This window comes from Solanum lycopersicum, chromosome 2, assembly GCF_036512215.1.
Source record: "Solanum lycopersicum chromosome 2, SLM_r2.1".
In the NCBI taxonomy this organism is placed as follows: Eukaryota; Viridiplantae; Streptophyta; class Magnoliopsida; order Solanales; family Solanaceae; genus Solanum; species Solanum lycopersicum.
The window spans coordinates 44,887,576-44,903,467 of NC_090801.1; the positions used below are offsets into that span (position 1 = coordinate 44,887,576).

A 15,892-nucleotide genomic window follows, 5' to 3' on the forward strand; every position below is an offset into this window, starting at 1 on the left:
TAAGCAGGTAACAAATTGCTTATGGAACAAGCATAAGAGATCGTTCTAACAATTCAATGAAAGCCTAAAGGAAACAAATCCGAAGATTAAAATACAACCCCTTCATCCCGACAGAAACTGTTACCAGATCCAGATATGTGAGTTTTCCTGAAGGAAACAAATCTTAATCATTAACTCCCTCTGGGTTACTTTCCACCAACTATAGTAGCACTTGAGGGTGGAGATTAAGAGCACCAACATCGTATGATCTCAACTGTCAAGGTCATCGCCAAGTGTCTGATCTTCGAACCTAAGTTGCTGCAGATGTGTCTGCATGTGAACTCTCTTGCTCTTCTAAACAACAAAGAGCTTTGTGTTGTTCTTTTTCTTATGTATCTTCTTTAACCAGGGGAGCGTCTGGAATCCTATTTTAGCTTCCTATTTTCTCTTTGTACTTGCTTCATTTGTCAAACCTTTTTGCTTTTAAACACTCTCAGTATAGATGGGAAATACTACAAACGAAAAATTCATGATCAATGATCATAAACTAAAGTTTTAGGTGACATGGTCCGACCTTGTTGTAACCTTTCCATTCTAGCAATGGACATATTTGAACTTGAAATCATGTCAGGAAAAGGCTGCAGCTATGCCAGGATTTTCTAGGACAAGTAATGTCTAGTATAGGAAAAGGCTATTTAATGTTCACCAAAAACAACATATATCCTTGAGATCTTCAGAATTTTTGGAAAGCTCTGTAATGCTCACCATTCTCTCCAAATTGCTCAGATTTATATAGAATGGAAGTGTTGTGAATTTGATGGAGGAACACAAGAACAATTTCAAAAAGCAAATCAATCATGGAATTACTACCCCTTTTTATACTCGTGGTGTCAAGAGCATGTGTGCACCTCAACTAATTTCACAGGGTACCTGCTACTTCCCACCAAAACAGATACAGGGTAACTATGTCCATCAAGGCTTGGACAGATGAAAGAAATCACCTACTGATTTTTTGCCTCCGTTAAGATTTAAATGGATGTTTTCTACACAATTTTACTATATAAAATTCCTCTGTCAGCACACAGCTAAAAAATATATATAATACCAACACCATTAAGGCATTAAAATACTAGAACCCAAGTGTTGAGCATAAATTGGGACAAGCCCTATTTTGAAAGACATCTTGCTCCAGTTTCAAAAAAAAAATCAGCCTCAGTTTTTTAAAAAAAGGCATTTTTGCTCATCTATCAGAAGCAGCAACAGCAAACACACTGCACAAAGGCCTTCTTCACTGTATCACCCCAAGTTGACAATATAACAGGCCTCATAGGAAAAGGCTCATCTAGCCAATTACTTTTTTCTTACAGGTACTCATCTAGCCACTTACATAAGAGATAATTTTGACAAATCTCTCACCTTGGGTTTCTAAAAATGTACCACATGTCAGACGCATACTACAACAAACTCTTCTACTAAAGAACGTACATCAAAATATGAACAATGAAATACAACAGTAACTCCAATTAGATTCTCTGCAATTGAAATCATCACTTACATTAGTTATTCTTCCATTCTCACTTGTGATGACTTGCACCGCATAACTTTCCTCTTCTTCATTGTCATCATTAACTTGAAGACATCCAATTATAATACAATCAGGACGAATCCATCTGACAACATCCACTAATTGAAACAACAGTCAGTTAACGTATAATACATCGTCATCATTAACTTGAAGACATCCAATTATAATACTCAGGACGAATCCATCTGACAACATCCACTAATTGAAACAACAGTTAGTTAACGTATAATACATCTACAGGTTAATTAATACGAAATTTGACTAACTGATACTGAATCGGCAGAAATTTATTCGCAACAACCAAGAAGCGGAGGCTTTTCAACCATTTTGAAATTTTTGACAGTTTGAAGTTAGAAAGACGAGACTCTGAGAGATGCTATACCAAGCATGGGTGTGGCAAAAGCCCTAAGGCGCAAGGCAAAAACCCCAAAAATATTAACCCTATGTGAAAAGACATTACAAATAGTAACAATTCAAAAAATTGCAGACAGTACAGGAAAAATAATACAGATTTATTAAAATAGTAGCAATATAATTATGAGCAATACAGAAGTAACAAACCGTCATGAAGATAAGTAAATAATATCAACAGCATAAATGGCACAAGATTTTAGAACATCAATAGCACTACCTAGCTTGTGATTTAAAATATTCTACACACCTCCCTTATTTTAACTCTTCAGGGACAAAATATTTAGCCTACTCATTAGCTATTGCAAAATTTTAGTTATTTGACTAGTCTTCCCTTCTTCAGATTTTTTGAGTGTACTCCACATTTAATAATTAAATTCTATGAATGTTTACTTTAAACCCAAAAATACCTCCTCCTTTCAAAAAGCTGTCATTAAAAGAAGATCCTAATGATTCCTCTAAGCTATTTTCAGAGCAGAAATTACTATTCCTCCACTTCTTTGTAGACGAAAACATAAAGAACTAAAAGATGAGGAATCCAGCACTTCATGAAGATATGTTAGCTCAAGAAGGGAGGATTGCCCAAAGACCACATAAGGTGACCACCCATCCCTTTTTCATTTTATGTAGGACTCTTCAACAGTGAAGTGTTTCACGCATGTAGACACACCTCACAGAAGTTCGACTTCAAAACTACCCCATTTTGGATTTGTATTGATGGAGGTAGCAATGGACAGGATGGATATTTCTTTCTTTTTCAAACAAGTCCAACATTTTAACATATAATAGACAACTTTAACCAAACACAGTTTAGCTCTCACCTAGATCAGAAATTTATATGGCAATAGCAGATCTACAAAGCTAAAATCTAGAGAAACTAGAACCTCATTTAAAAAGCCTTATAGGGGTATCAAAATGAGCCCAAATGTAGGTAACCCATCCAACACGTCCCGAATTCTATGGGCTCAAGATAATTTGAATTGGGTTCAATCTCAACCCGTTCAAGCCTTAACCTATTTTTAAAGTATCTTTAATAAGACTCTTTATTTGTGTTAATGTAATGTATGTTCTCATATTGAAGGTACAAATTACTATGTATTTTCTATCTTCTAGGATTTATCTATCCATTATTTTTGTTATTTTCTTGAGTTGAAGTTCAAACTGTGATTATAAAAGTTAAATAACAATATGTCAAAATTATCAAGATTAAGCGGATCAAGTTGGGCGGGTCATAACGCAGCCAGATTTTTAGCCAATTTGAGCCCAAAGTACAAACTTGGGCGGATCATGACCCAACCCAATTTCTATTTCAACCCATTTTAATATCCCCAATTTCAACCCCATCCGCCCATTTGACACCCCTAAAGCATTGTATCTATTTAGCAAAATTAAATAGTTTTCAGATGAACAGTTGACATCGCTCATCTCACAACCTAAACCACTAGAAAGATTTTTTCTGTATTCACTTATATCTCCTTGCAGATGTTACTTACCTAATTCATTTTAAATAGAAGAAGCAAAAAAGCAACACAGTAGCAGAAGCTTACTACTGAAATCCATTAAGCAAGAGCATTATACAAGAATTGGATGCATAAGTTAAAACGTAAAAAGATTTCGTTTGTACCTAACTCACTTAAATACCCTGAAATAACATGCCAAAAGCACAAAAATATAATTTACCTTTGATAACGTATTTGGCATTAAGATCATCAAGCAGTGACTTAAATGATAGTAATATACTGAACTTCTCCTCAAACTTTGATGATAGAATGCTAACCAAATTCTTCCTTGTTATGGCAATAAACTCGCCATCCGGACTCCACCCAACTATACAACATAATGAAGCTAAATAAGAACAAGCTCAATACACATAAAATTCAATAGGCGTAACTTGTAAATCAGATCATGAAGTAGTTAAAAGTTTGAAATTATAGCTTATCAAGCATATTCCCCTGCCTCCTAAAAGCAAAAAAGGAAACACCCATCAGTCACTTCGTAATTCTTGCTCTATACTTCCTGATAACTACGGAAAAATGATTGAAGCTACTGCTTCAGGAAAAAAAAAACTCCCTACATCACAATTTATGCGGCAGTATTTGACTGGGTATGAAGTTTAAGAGTGAAAGAAGATATTTGGAACTTGTGTCTAAAAGAAGTCATAGACATTTGTGTGACTATAATCATCTTATTGGTAGTAAAATGGGAAATTTGAAGTAAACTATTTCTAAATAAGGAAGCATTACATTTTTTTAGGACAGACTAAAAAACAATATATGCAATATATATTGGGACAGAGGAGCATAAAAAGGGCAAAACACATAAAAGATCGCTTGAAGTTGCCATAACTTTTCATTTAAACACCTCAACTAAGGCATTTACCTATTAGACACTCCAATCCTAGTCAGCGTGTGATACAGCTAATTACATTATTCAACACGGTAAAACAACAAACGTTTTAAACTGAATCTCACTGTCACTAATTGATAAAATTTACGTGTTCTGAGTTTTGACTCAATAAAAGAGTCACATTTGCAGGTAAGGGAGTAAAGAAAATCTAATGGAAAAAATTAAGATGACATGATCAAATCATAAGGACATGTGTCGAAAAGCGAAAAGGTTAGACCGGAGAGTAAGAAATCAATATAGTCATCTAGCGAACATTGAGAATCTATTGATGACTCTTCCATTTTAACAAGACCAGAATCGTGGGGTGTAGATGATGGAACCATTAGGGTGGAGTGAGTGAAGAAGACAGAAGACGAGATGAAAAACACTCTCCATATCTCAGTCTTTCAGATGCCTTCTGAAGTACAGATTCCATGCTTGACCAGTTCACATTTGTAATCATGACTACTTGACTTGTACTTTTTGTTTGGTTGACAGCATATCCTCATTGCTGATGAATACAACTTTACCATTCTAAAAAAAAACATCTTTCATAGCATATCTTCACTAGATGTAACTTCCATAGCCACTTCATCATCAACCTCTAAATTTGCTTCTTTAAATTTTTGATCCCGATATCTCATTTTCCTCGCATGCTTTAATTCCACTCATTTAACCAGGTGGAACTTCTTATAATTCACTACCCTACTACAGAAAATTCCTTCTCACTGCATCCAGTCCCTTGATAACACTAGCAGGAAGTAGAAAAATGGACATCATGTAGGAGGGAAGTGCATTCAGTACACTGTTTATAAGAGTCAACCTACCTCTGCTAGATAAATATTGACTCTTCCAATTTGAGCTTCTTTTCACATTTCTTCCCCACTCCATTCAAATCCCTTTTTGATTTGCTTTTGGTACCCAGGGGCATGCCAAGGTAAATGGTTGGAGGTTTATCTACTTTACCACCTAATTTCTCTGCCAGGAACTCCAGTTGAGTTACTTCATTATGGGGTATATGAAACTCTTTCCCAGTTAATGTGGAGCTTGAACACTGCTTAAAAAATGATGAATATCACCCTCAGCATCAGAACTTGTTCCTCCTCAGCTTCACAAAAAACTAAAGCATCATCTGAGAAGAATGATGCTCATTCCTTCCATTGCTAAACAAACAGGAAACGGACAGGGGATCTCCCTGTCCGTTTGTCCCCTCTGAGAAGAAAAAAAAACATTTGGAGTTCTGTTGATTAAAACTGAGAAACTCATGGTGCTGATGCAGTGTTTGGTCCACATCATCCATCTTGTGCCAAACCCCTTCTTTGCAGCATGTGAATGAGAAAGTTCTAGTTCAAGTGATCATATGTTTTCTGGATATCCAGTTTGCATATGATACCTGGCTTTAGGCTTTTGTCTCCTTTCCACACAATCATTGGCAGTTAGGATTGCATGCATAATATCCCTTCCCTTAATAAATGTCATCTGCTGTCCTCTAGTCTGTGAATGATCTTCTGAACCTCTCTGACCATAATTTGGCAATGATCTTATAGACTCCCCCAATTAGGCTAATGGGTCTAATATTACTTAGCTCCACTGCTCCCACCTTCTTGGGAATTAAAGCCACAAAGGTCGCATTTATGCTTTTTTTCAAAGAAACCTGTTTCATGAAAATTCTTGATTGCAGCAACCGGATTTCCCCTGATGTTTCTGACTATCATCAAACGAAGTTTCTCTGATAAGAATCTTAATTGTAACTAAAACCTAGTGATGTGGTGACATGAAGTACTAACCGACTGAATCAACTAGAGTTAAAAACGAAAACAAAAACTTATTTTTAGGCCAGAGGACTCATTCAACCTAATAGACAATTGTGACGTGTGATCTGATGGAAACAAGAAGAATTTTGTTAGTAGACCAACGGTTGAAAAAAACACTACGTTCTTGATATGAAAAATCCTCATTTTAGCACTTCATAAGAATGGCACGATATGCATTCGTGAAGAAAATACAATCAACTAAATGAGTACAACGCATTACAAAGTTTCAGCATATACGAAGTGTTCGTTAGAATTTTTTTATGTTTTTGGACATTTTATTTTTAAGAAGTTACTTCTTTATATTTTTGATACGCAGAGTTAATTAGAATATAATTGGTGTGGCCAGGGGGAGATGTCAGTGATTACATCTGAACACAGCCAAGCAGGTCGGCCTTACATTGCTAATAAGATATTGGAATTAATAGAGAATGAGTCCAGCAAAGGTTACGCCCCGCTATTTACCAGGTGAATTAAGAGTTACGAAAAGATAGCAACAGTGAAAAAATGGGCAAAATTGAAGCAAACATTTCGCCAAGTACAAAGTTTGACAAACATAGATTCATTGGTGGAAAATATTAGTTGAAGGAGAGTGACAATTATTTAAGCAGATGCTATATCGAATCTTAAATCCCTGATTGACAGTAATCCAAAGATGAACTCAACTGGGAAGTTCTAATAAGAACTAAAAGCCCAATTGGACATGATTTCAAATATCACTGATTTGAAATCATGTTAATTTGAAGTTGAAATTTTATTTGGTCGTGCAATTTGGATTTCTTAAGTTGTATTTTTCCCCATACACATAAAAGACCTACAATTTTGAAGATAATTAAGAGTTTTTTGGATGGGATTATAGCTTTTGGCTTATTTTTGCCTTAAGTACTTAAAAGCACTTCTTTATTCTAGCCAAATACTACAAAAAGTGCTTAAAGCTATTTTGACTTAAAAGCACCTAAAATAAGTCAATCCAAACAGTTTCTATGACTTCCCAAATCTTATACAATCTTATCAAAGGAGCAGATTATAGTTCAAAAATAAGGTATATGAATACCTTCATGTTCCTTTTATAAATAAATGCTTATGATTACATGTTATTAAAACTTTACATACACATAATATTACAAATATCCACTAGTCAACCATACTTTAACATAATCCTTACACATGGAACGGATAACCTCTTCACATCGAGCATGAGTTTTTCTTTTTGAAAAATTTAAAACAGTAGTGTCTTTTTACAAAATATAAACTTTACAATCAACTTTTACGTTACAAAAAATCTCAACCTAGAATTAAATTTACTTTTTGGAGACTTCAGGATTTGAAATTTCTGCAGGTTTCATTAAAAAAAATGTTGATTCGAATCAAAATTTGAAATCAGGATCCCAAATCCTATGGCCAAAGGTCTGTCCGACTAGGAGACATATATGAACATGTAATTCCCACTTGAGCTTCAATCTAGCGCTAAAGCCAAAAAAAAAAAAAAAGGTGTCTAAAATGATATTGGAAGTGTCAAGAACTTTTTCTAGATTGGTGGTCACTCTTCATTGCATGTCATTATAAAAAACACAAACCTCGACATGTTATCGGGTTTTCCTCTCAATTTATCAAGACCATACAAGACATTTGTGGAGGCTCCCTAAAACCAAATGAATATATCTGAAATTTATCTCATCAGATTTAAATCACAAAGAGTTGGTAAGGTAATGAAAGAAAGATGGACAAGTACACTAGGAGAAGCGGATTACAACGAAAAGTTGTATGTCGAGTTACGAAAAATGAATAGCTCCTGAACTCCTAAGTCCAGAATAACCAAGCAGAAGCAGGGAAGAAGTAGAAGAAACATCTGATAAGACACGAGAGCAAAACACCCAACCCATTAATATTTGATCTAGTAAGGAGGGATCAAGTAAGTCAAGTTCTTTGACAAACTTAGGGTTCTTGGAGTAATTGAAGTCTATAAATGATATAAATGTTTTCATGGTGTTCATTGGCTCCCAATCCCTACATAACTAAGGAAAACATATTCTTAGGTGTTCTTTAAAGCTCGTATAAATAAGGGGAACACACACATGTGTGCTTACATATATCAACCCACAATTGGTGTTATTTTGCAAATAAAATAACCATATATACGGGGTAGCTTTATGTCTTCATCAAATCAGAAATCCACATGGAATTCTATGGATAGTAAAAGTTCAATGAATTCTAAGAAATTTCTGAATTAATAACTTGCTCAAATAGTATTATCTCAATTTACTGGAGACCTATACAGTTCCTGGACCTTTTATGGGAAAAGCTAAGCAAAAGACCAAAGAAAACAGATAGCAAAGCCCTCAATATAATCAAGAGGAATAGGGATAAAGGAAACATACAAGCATCACAATCGTCCATAACTTGTTTAATGGGGCTTTGACCAACCCCGCTATACAACTTTCCATCAGTTGCGAGGACAACATAAACCTTTTCTGCCTTTTTAGCCCATTGCATATCCTTGATGATACTTGAATCATTGAGAGAATGAGAAAAGGCTGGTGTTTGGTCCTATTAATTAGCAACACAAACAAGAGTGAAGGGCATCAAATTTGCAGTTCTGCTAATTAATTACTTATTTTTATACATCAATGCCTTATTAATAAGCCAAATTACTTGCTGTCAAGAACAAGTATTCAAACTTGCATTTAAAAAACATTGTAAAGAAGCCCATGTGTTCCATGTAAAGTTGTAGTTTGAAAGCAAATAAACATACCTTGTAAAGAAGGGCGCTAACAGGGTAGAAATGGATTTTATTGCCAACACAAGCGGCAAGCAAGGATTCATCTCCAGACAATGCAAGTATTGAGACTTTTCCGATAGCAACATCTACAACACTCAATTCTTGTATAGAGGGACCAGTACCTTTCTCTTTAATCTCTTCGGCAGATGTCATAACCTCCTTTGTTCTCGCAACACAAAACCCTGTAAAAAAAAAAAATTAAGGTGACTCATCTGAGCTGTGTAGTACACTGTGGAATAGTCAGACCAAACACTAACCATTGGAGTGTGCAACGAAGAGAAGACGAAAGCGTTCAGAGACGACTAAGGGTTGCAAAGGAGGACATTCATTTTCGATATCAAAGGAAGAATCTTCGCCTGATTTTATAGGAACGGGTGTACCGATTCTGGAGAAACGATAATTTTTGGAGCCAATTTGATCTCCTTCAATCTCTTCCTCCAATTGGATTGAAGCAGACATTGAAGATTGAAACTGGAAACGGAAGACTGCAAATTGAGCTTAGAAAGCAAAATGGGCACAGCTTTTTCTCTTCTGTTGCGTAAGGGGAATGAAGAACTCGGAAGTGGGAAAAGGTAGGTTTTAAGAGCTCCCAAACTCTTCGAAAATATTATTGTACCGATTTTAGTGATGGATGTTCATATTTGGTTTCGTAGTTTCAAATTTAAACTCTGGTAACAGCGTAATTGGCAGATAAAAATAGATATTAAATATTAAAATTTTAAATATTAATTTAATAATTTGATAATTGATAAATTAAATTTTGATCTAGCGTGGTATTCGGTAATAGTATTATTATTGAACTTGTAGCCTATTGTATTATAAAGTTAAGTCTATTTCTTCAATTACTTCTATTTTTTATGTAAAAAACACCATATAATATAAGATCAACAAGTAAGAAATATAAAAAAAGAAAAAACAAATTAATATGATTAAACGACATGTTGATATGACCTTCATTAAGTATATAATTTAGTATTTGAAAAATATTTGAATACCAAATGGTACTATGTCTCATACTAAACACAAATTCGAATACATTTATTTTAAAATTTCTCTCAAATATCATATCAAATATTAAATTATAGAATCAAAAATTACTAAAAATTTTAATTTTGTTCAATTCTATAATTTAATTTTTGATATTTTATGCATAGCCCTAATTGTATTTGTATCGAACTCCTTAAAAATATGGACTCATGACTGTGAGCAACCTAGGTACGAACTTACTTACATGGATGGGTTTACTTAAAATAGTGAAAACTAAGCAAATATCTCATAAAAGTAAAATAATTATAAATATATATGGGTAAATCACATAAATATAATATATTAAAAAAATATTTACCATCTATGACAATAAAAATTTTCTAACTAAATATAATTTTTTTTGGATTGAATAATTGTACCGCTTCGCTTTTTTTGACCTTTTCTCTTCCTCGTCATCTTCTTTTTATTTTCTTCTTCATCTCTTTCTGTTATTCTTTCTCTTCCCCCCTCTTTTTTTTTTATTCTTCTTCTTTTTAAATTTTCATTTAAATAATTCTCAAATAAATTTTTGTCCCTATTTTAGTATTTTTATCAAAAAATATAACGAGAAGAAAAATAGAAGAATAAAAAATTTGTACAATATTATGTTCTCAAACAAAATTTTCAAATCTCTAATATTACAGCATCAAGAATTTACATTGATGGTCATTATAAAGTTTCAAATTTTGATTTCATTTTATGAATCTTACGAACTCATGATTAGTTTGGATATAGATTGATCCTACAAATAATTGAAAATGCAGTTTGAAGTTTATATCTCAATTTTAAGAAGGTTTGATTAAGTTTATAACTGATTATAGGAGAAATATAAGACTGAAACTCGAAAATGATAAAGTTTATGGAACTGTATCGCAATTGTTATTAAAGTTGAATTAGATATTTCTTATAATTATATTAAAATTGCATTAAAATCATGAACAGTATATTTATAATATATATTGCAAACTTTACTCTCTTCTTAAAGATACCAATCAAATGATTTAGGTAAAACACTTGATTATAATACATGCACACTACATTTTTAATACATATGCAAACATCTCTCATGTTTTAAGTGATACAAATCAAAATTTATAAGACACATATAATATATGTTTTATTCATGAATAATATAAGTTTAATTCAGTATAGAAATTATTGTCTTGGCTTTCGTTAGCTACATTTTTCTCTTTTTTTTTTAATTTTCTCTTCTAATTCAACTTTAATATTGTGTATACATTTTTAATGCAAATTTAATTCATTTTGTAGTTATTATTTGTTACTATTGGATAACTTGCTTAAGTCATTATTGATATAAGTTTAATTCACTATGTAGATCATTGGCTAGTCTTTCATTAGTTAAATTTTCTATTCATGTTTAGTTATCTCTTCTAATTCAATTTTGATATTTGTATAAAACATTTTTAATACAAGTTAATTCATTTTGGAGTTTATTGATTGATTTGCTCCGATTAAATTACTTGATTATTTCATTATTGATATAAGTTTTATTTAGTTTACAAATCATATAATACTCTTTAGTTTGCTACATTTTGCATTCAAGTTTAATTCGCTTCTTATTCAACTTGAATATGTGTGTAATACATTTTTAATTCAAGTTTAATTAATTCAGCAGTTTATTATGTTTCTTCATGTGTTATGATTAGTTTACTTGTTTGCTATTTTGTTTGCGATTAGTTTGGATAGATTGTTCCTACAAATAATTGAAAATATCTTTTGGAGTTTATATCTCAATTTTAAAAAGGTTTGGTTAAGTTTAAAATTGATTTTAGGAGAAATGCTACGTTGAAGCTCAAAAATGATGAAGTTTGTGGAACTATATCGGGTTTGTATTAAAGTCGTATTAGATATGTTTTATAATTATACTAAAATTGTATTAAAATTATGACCAATACATCCTACATTTATAATACATATGGCAAATTTCACTACCCTTTTAATGTATCAACAATAATAATTTAGGTAACACACTAATAATATATGCACAATATATTTTTAATACATATTACAAAATCACTTGTGTTCTTAGTGATACAAACTCAAAATAGTTTATAAGATACATATAATACATGATTATTCATGAATAATACAAATTTAATTCGATTTATTAATTGATGTCTCTTTTTTTGTTAGTTATGTTTTTCATTCATTCTTAATTTTCTCTTCTAATTCAACTTTAATATCGTGTAATACAATTTTAAAGCAAATTTAATTTATTTACTTGTTTTAATATTTGTGTAATACGATTTAAATTTATTTTGCAACTTATTGATTGATTTGTTATAATTGAATTACTTGTGAAATTCATTGTTAATACAAATTCATTCAGTTTAGAGATCATAGAATGTTCTTTCGTTTGCTACATTTTGCATTCATATTTAATTGTATTCCAATTCAACTTTAATATTTGTGGAATTCATTTTTAATGTAAGTTTAATTCATTTTGTAATTTATTAAGTCTATTCATTCGTTACAATTAGATTACTTGCCTAATTAATTAATTTTTATTCAATTTTTTTTAGTCTAAGAATCATTAACTACTCTATGAAAGAAAATAGAGAGAAAACGAAAAAAGCAGAGAAAGAGACGAAAAAAAAGAACAAGAAAAAAAAAAGCAACAGAGAATAGAAAGAAAAATATAAGAGAAAGAGCAAAAGGAAGAAAAAGCGAGAAAGAGAGATAAAAGTAAAAAAAAAAAAGCAAGAGAGATAAGGGAAAATGAGGTGAGAGGGAAAGACAAATTTAATGAAATATATAGTATTGTTATATATTGCTATAAATGGTAATAATTAAAGAATATATTTAAAATAAGTAATTGTTTTTTAAAAAGAATCCACTTAAGTAATTAATCCAACATATATTACTTTACATTCATATCCCACTAATAATTATATTATATACCTGTAACGACCTGTTTAGTCGTTTTGGGCAGCAGACTTCAATTCTGGAAAAACTGGCAGAAGCGACGGACCCCACGACGGACCGTCATGGGCACGACGGACCGTCGCAGGGTCTCGTTTCAAAACACTTAGAAAATCTGAAATTGGGTACTGAAAATCGACTCTCTGAACTTCGTGACGGAATGGCAGGACGGACCGTCACAGACTCTTCAGAGAAATTGAGTCTCTGAACTCTGTGACGGGCAGCAGGACGGACCGTCGCAGGCGCGACAGGCCGTCACAGACTGCGAAATCCCAGTCTGGGTCGGATTTCTTTACACGTTTTAAGGGACGTTTTGGACTATTCCTACTTTAATTATAAAGTTAGTGGGTTAATGTTAATAAGTCTAATTACTTGGGGGTTAAAAGAGGTAACATTAAGTTAATTAGTGGGTTATTATTTCCATCTTTTATTCTTAATTATATACTAATTAGGGTAAAAGAAAGAGGGTTGGAATAAGAAAAAGAAAAGAACAGAAACAAAGAGAAGGGAATCGATAGAGAGAGAGAGACGATCGAGAAGGGGAAAAACACAAAGCTTTGGGAAAATTTGCTTGCTTGATCACGAATCTTCGGTGGAGGTAGGTTATGGTTTTCATGATATTCGTAGTAAACTCTTAAAAGCGAACGATATGTGTTAGTAGTATTGTAAACCCTTCTATATGCTTAATTGTATGCTTGCATGAATGCTGTGATTATGTAATTATGAATAAATAAGCATGATAAAGCTATTGAAATCTCAAATCTTGAAAAGAAACCCTAATCTACTTTATTAATGATGATGCCTTGGTATAAAAGAAGGCTTGATGAACGAAAGTAGTGAGATTAGGGGATCGGATGCCACGTTCCGGTACCAGGATAGAATATGGATCGGGTGCCATGTTTCGGTACCAGGATAGTATATGAGGATCGGAGTGTCACGTTCCGACACCAGGATATAATATGGATCGGGTGCCACGTTCCGGTACCAGGATAGTATATGAGGATCGGAGTGTCACGTTCCGACACCAAGATAGTATATGGATCGGGTGCCACGTTCCGGTACCAGGATAGTATATGAGGATCGGAGTGTCACGTTCCGACACCAGGATAAAATATGGATCGGGTGCCACGTTCCGGTACTAGGATAGTATATGAGGATCGGAGTGTCACGTTCCGACACCAGGATAATATATGGATCGGATGCCACGTTCCGGTACCAGGATAGAATATATGGATCGGGTGTCACGTTCCGACACCAGGATAGAATGAGGATCGGAGTGTCACGTTCCGACACCAGGATAGTATATCGAGGAGCGGAGTGTCACGTACCGACACGAGGGGAATAAAGATAATGAATCTTGAAAGATGTTAATATATTCAATCTAATGAATCGAATTCCCAAATAAGTATGATGAGGAGGTGTGAGTCCTCATTGATGTGATTGGTGTTGTAACCAAGGGTTATGGTAACTGTAATGCTGCATGTTAAGGATATTAGTCGATTTTATGATATTGCTTAATATATACTGTTTTCTATTTTGAGTTGGCCGATGATATCTACTCAGTACCCGTGTTTGTACTGACCCCCTACTTTTATGTTTTCTTCTTTGTTATTTGTGGAGTGCAGCAAACGTGCCGTCGTCTTCAACTCAACAGTAATTCTAGCCAGTCTTCGTCACACCGGATCTTCAGGGTGAGCTAATGCTTCTAGCTTGGACTGGACTTTCTTCCTCCTGTCTTGATGCCTCGAAGTTCCGGCATGGACTAGCTTTTACTTGTTTTAGCTTTTAGAATACTCTTAGTTTAGTCATTTGATCATAGATGTTCTTGTGGTGATGACTTCCAGATTTTGGGGATAATAATAGTTATTGATTTTGTTAATGAGTTTAAGTCTTCCGCATTACTTTCTGTTGATATTATATTGAAATGTTAAGGTTTAGATTGGTTGGTTCGCTCACATAGGAGGGTAAGTGTGGGTGCCAGTCGCGGCCCGGATTTGGGTCGTGACAATACCCCTCGTTTGACTGATACTAAATACATATCATATATTGTATTGGTATCATTAAGATTGATAATTTCGCTTAATTGATACTAAATCAGTGTGTGTGTGTGTGTATATATATATACACACACACACAATATATGATGCTGATTTAGAATCAGTTAAGCGGAAATTATCAATCTTAATGAAGGAGGTATGAGTTGTAATCGTTTATAAGAGAATGATATTTATTCAATTACTTTGGAATTGGATAAGAACGTGTAATTATTTTGATTTTATGGCTCATTTATGCAGTTTTCCCTATTTTTAAGTTAAAATATTTTTAGGGTGTCAGATAAATTTAAAAGGTAAATATTTATATATATTTAATTTTAATTTAAAATAATTTTAAAAGTAGGTTAAAAATTACAAGTACAAATTTTTAATTTATAACTTTTAAGGGTCATTTGATAGTTGATTAGAACTATGCAGTACTAACAATGGATGGATTAGTTACAAGTGAATATATGTATCTTTTTCTTTTTACCCTCCCTAGGAGCTCTCACCCCTTTTGCTCCCTTAGTGACTCGAACTCACAACATTCGGATTGAAAGTAAGGAATGTTTACCATCCGAGCAATTCACTCTCGTCAATTTATGTATCTCCAATTTAGTTATTATTCATGTAGGTATTAGTTTTTTAAGAATTAGGTATTTGTTGTAAAACTAAACCAAACTAACAATATAAAGATAAAGAAAAAAAAGAATATAAGACAAGAGATATAGAAGATGAAAAAAATAGAAATAGTGAAACAAGAGATGAAAGTTTTTCTTATTCATTAAATCTTCAAGTGTATACAATAAGAACTCTTATGCCTCTATTTAGTGTAACATAGAGGCATACAAAAGGTTAGCCATAAACATGACATTAAATATGAATATAAAGGAGGTTATGAAGGTGAAAGGTTACAAGAATAACTATCATAAAGGTGGAG

At 33.0% G+C, this 15,892-nt stretch overlaps 1 protein-coding gene across 4 annotated transcripts in view; it reads right to left on the minus strand.

The window, feature by feature from the left end:
* LOC101268441 (nuclear pore complex protein NUP214) overlaps positions 1-9,587 on the minus strand; it is a 31,159-nt gene extending 21,572 nt beyond the window's left edge. For 3 of the 4 annotated variants that reach the window (XM_069293311.1, XM_069293310.1, XM_069293308.1), the window contains exons 1-5: positions 9,208-9,585; positions 8,924-9,132; positions 8,550-8,718; positions 3,656-3,802; positions 1,535-1,662 (exon numbers count right to left, since the gene is read on the minus strand). In XM_069293311.1, the coding sequence (XP_069149412.1) occupies positions 1,535-1,662; positions 3,656-3,802; positions 8,550-8,718; positions 8,924-9,132; positions 9,208-9,409 (855 nt within the window). In that variant the 5' untranslated portion in view covers positions 9,410-9,585. Of the gene's footprint in view, positions 1-1,534; positions 1,663-3,655; positions 3,803-8,549; positions 8,719-8,923; positions 9,133-9,207 lie in introns of all 4 variants that reach the window. The other variant, XM_069293309.1, reaches the window with a different exon arrangement.
* Between the last annotated feature and the right edge of the window lie 6,305 nt (positions 9,588-15,892).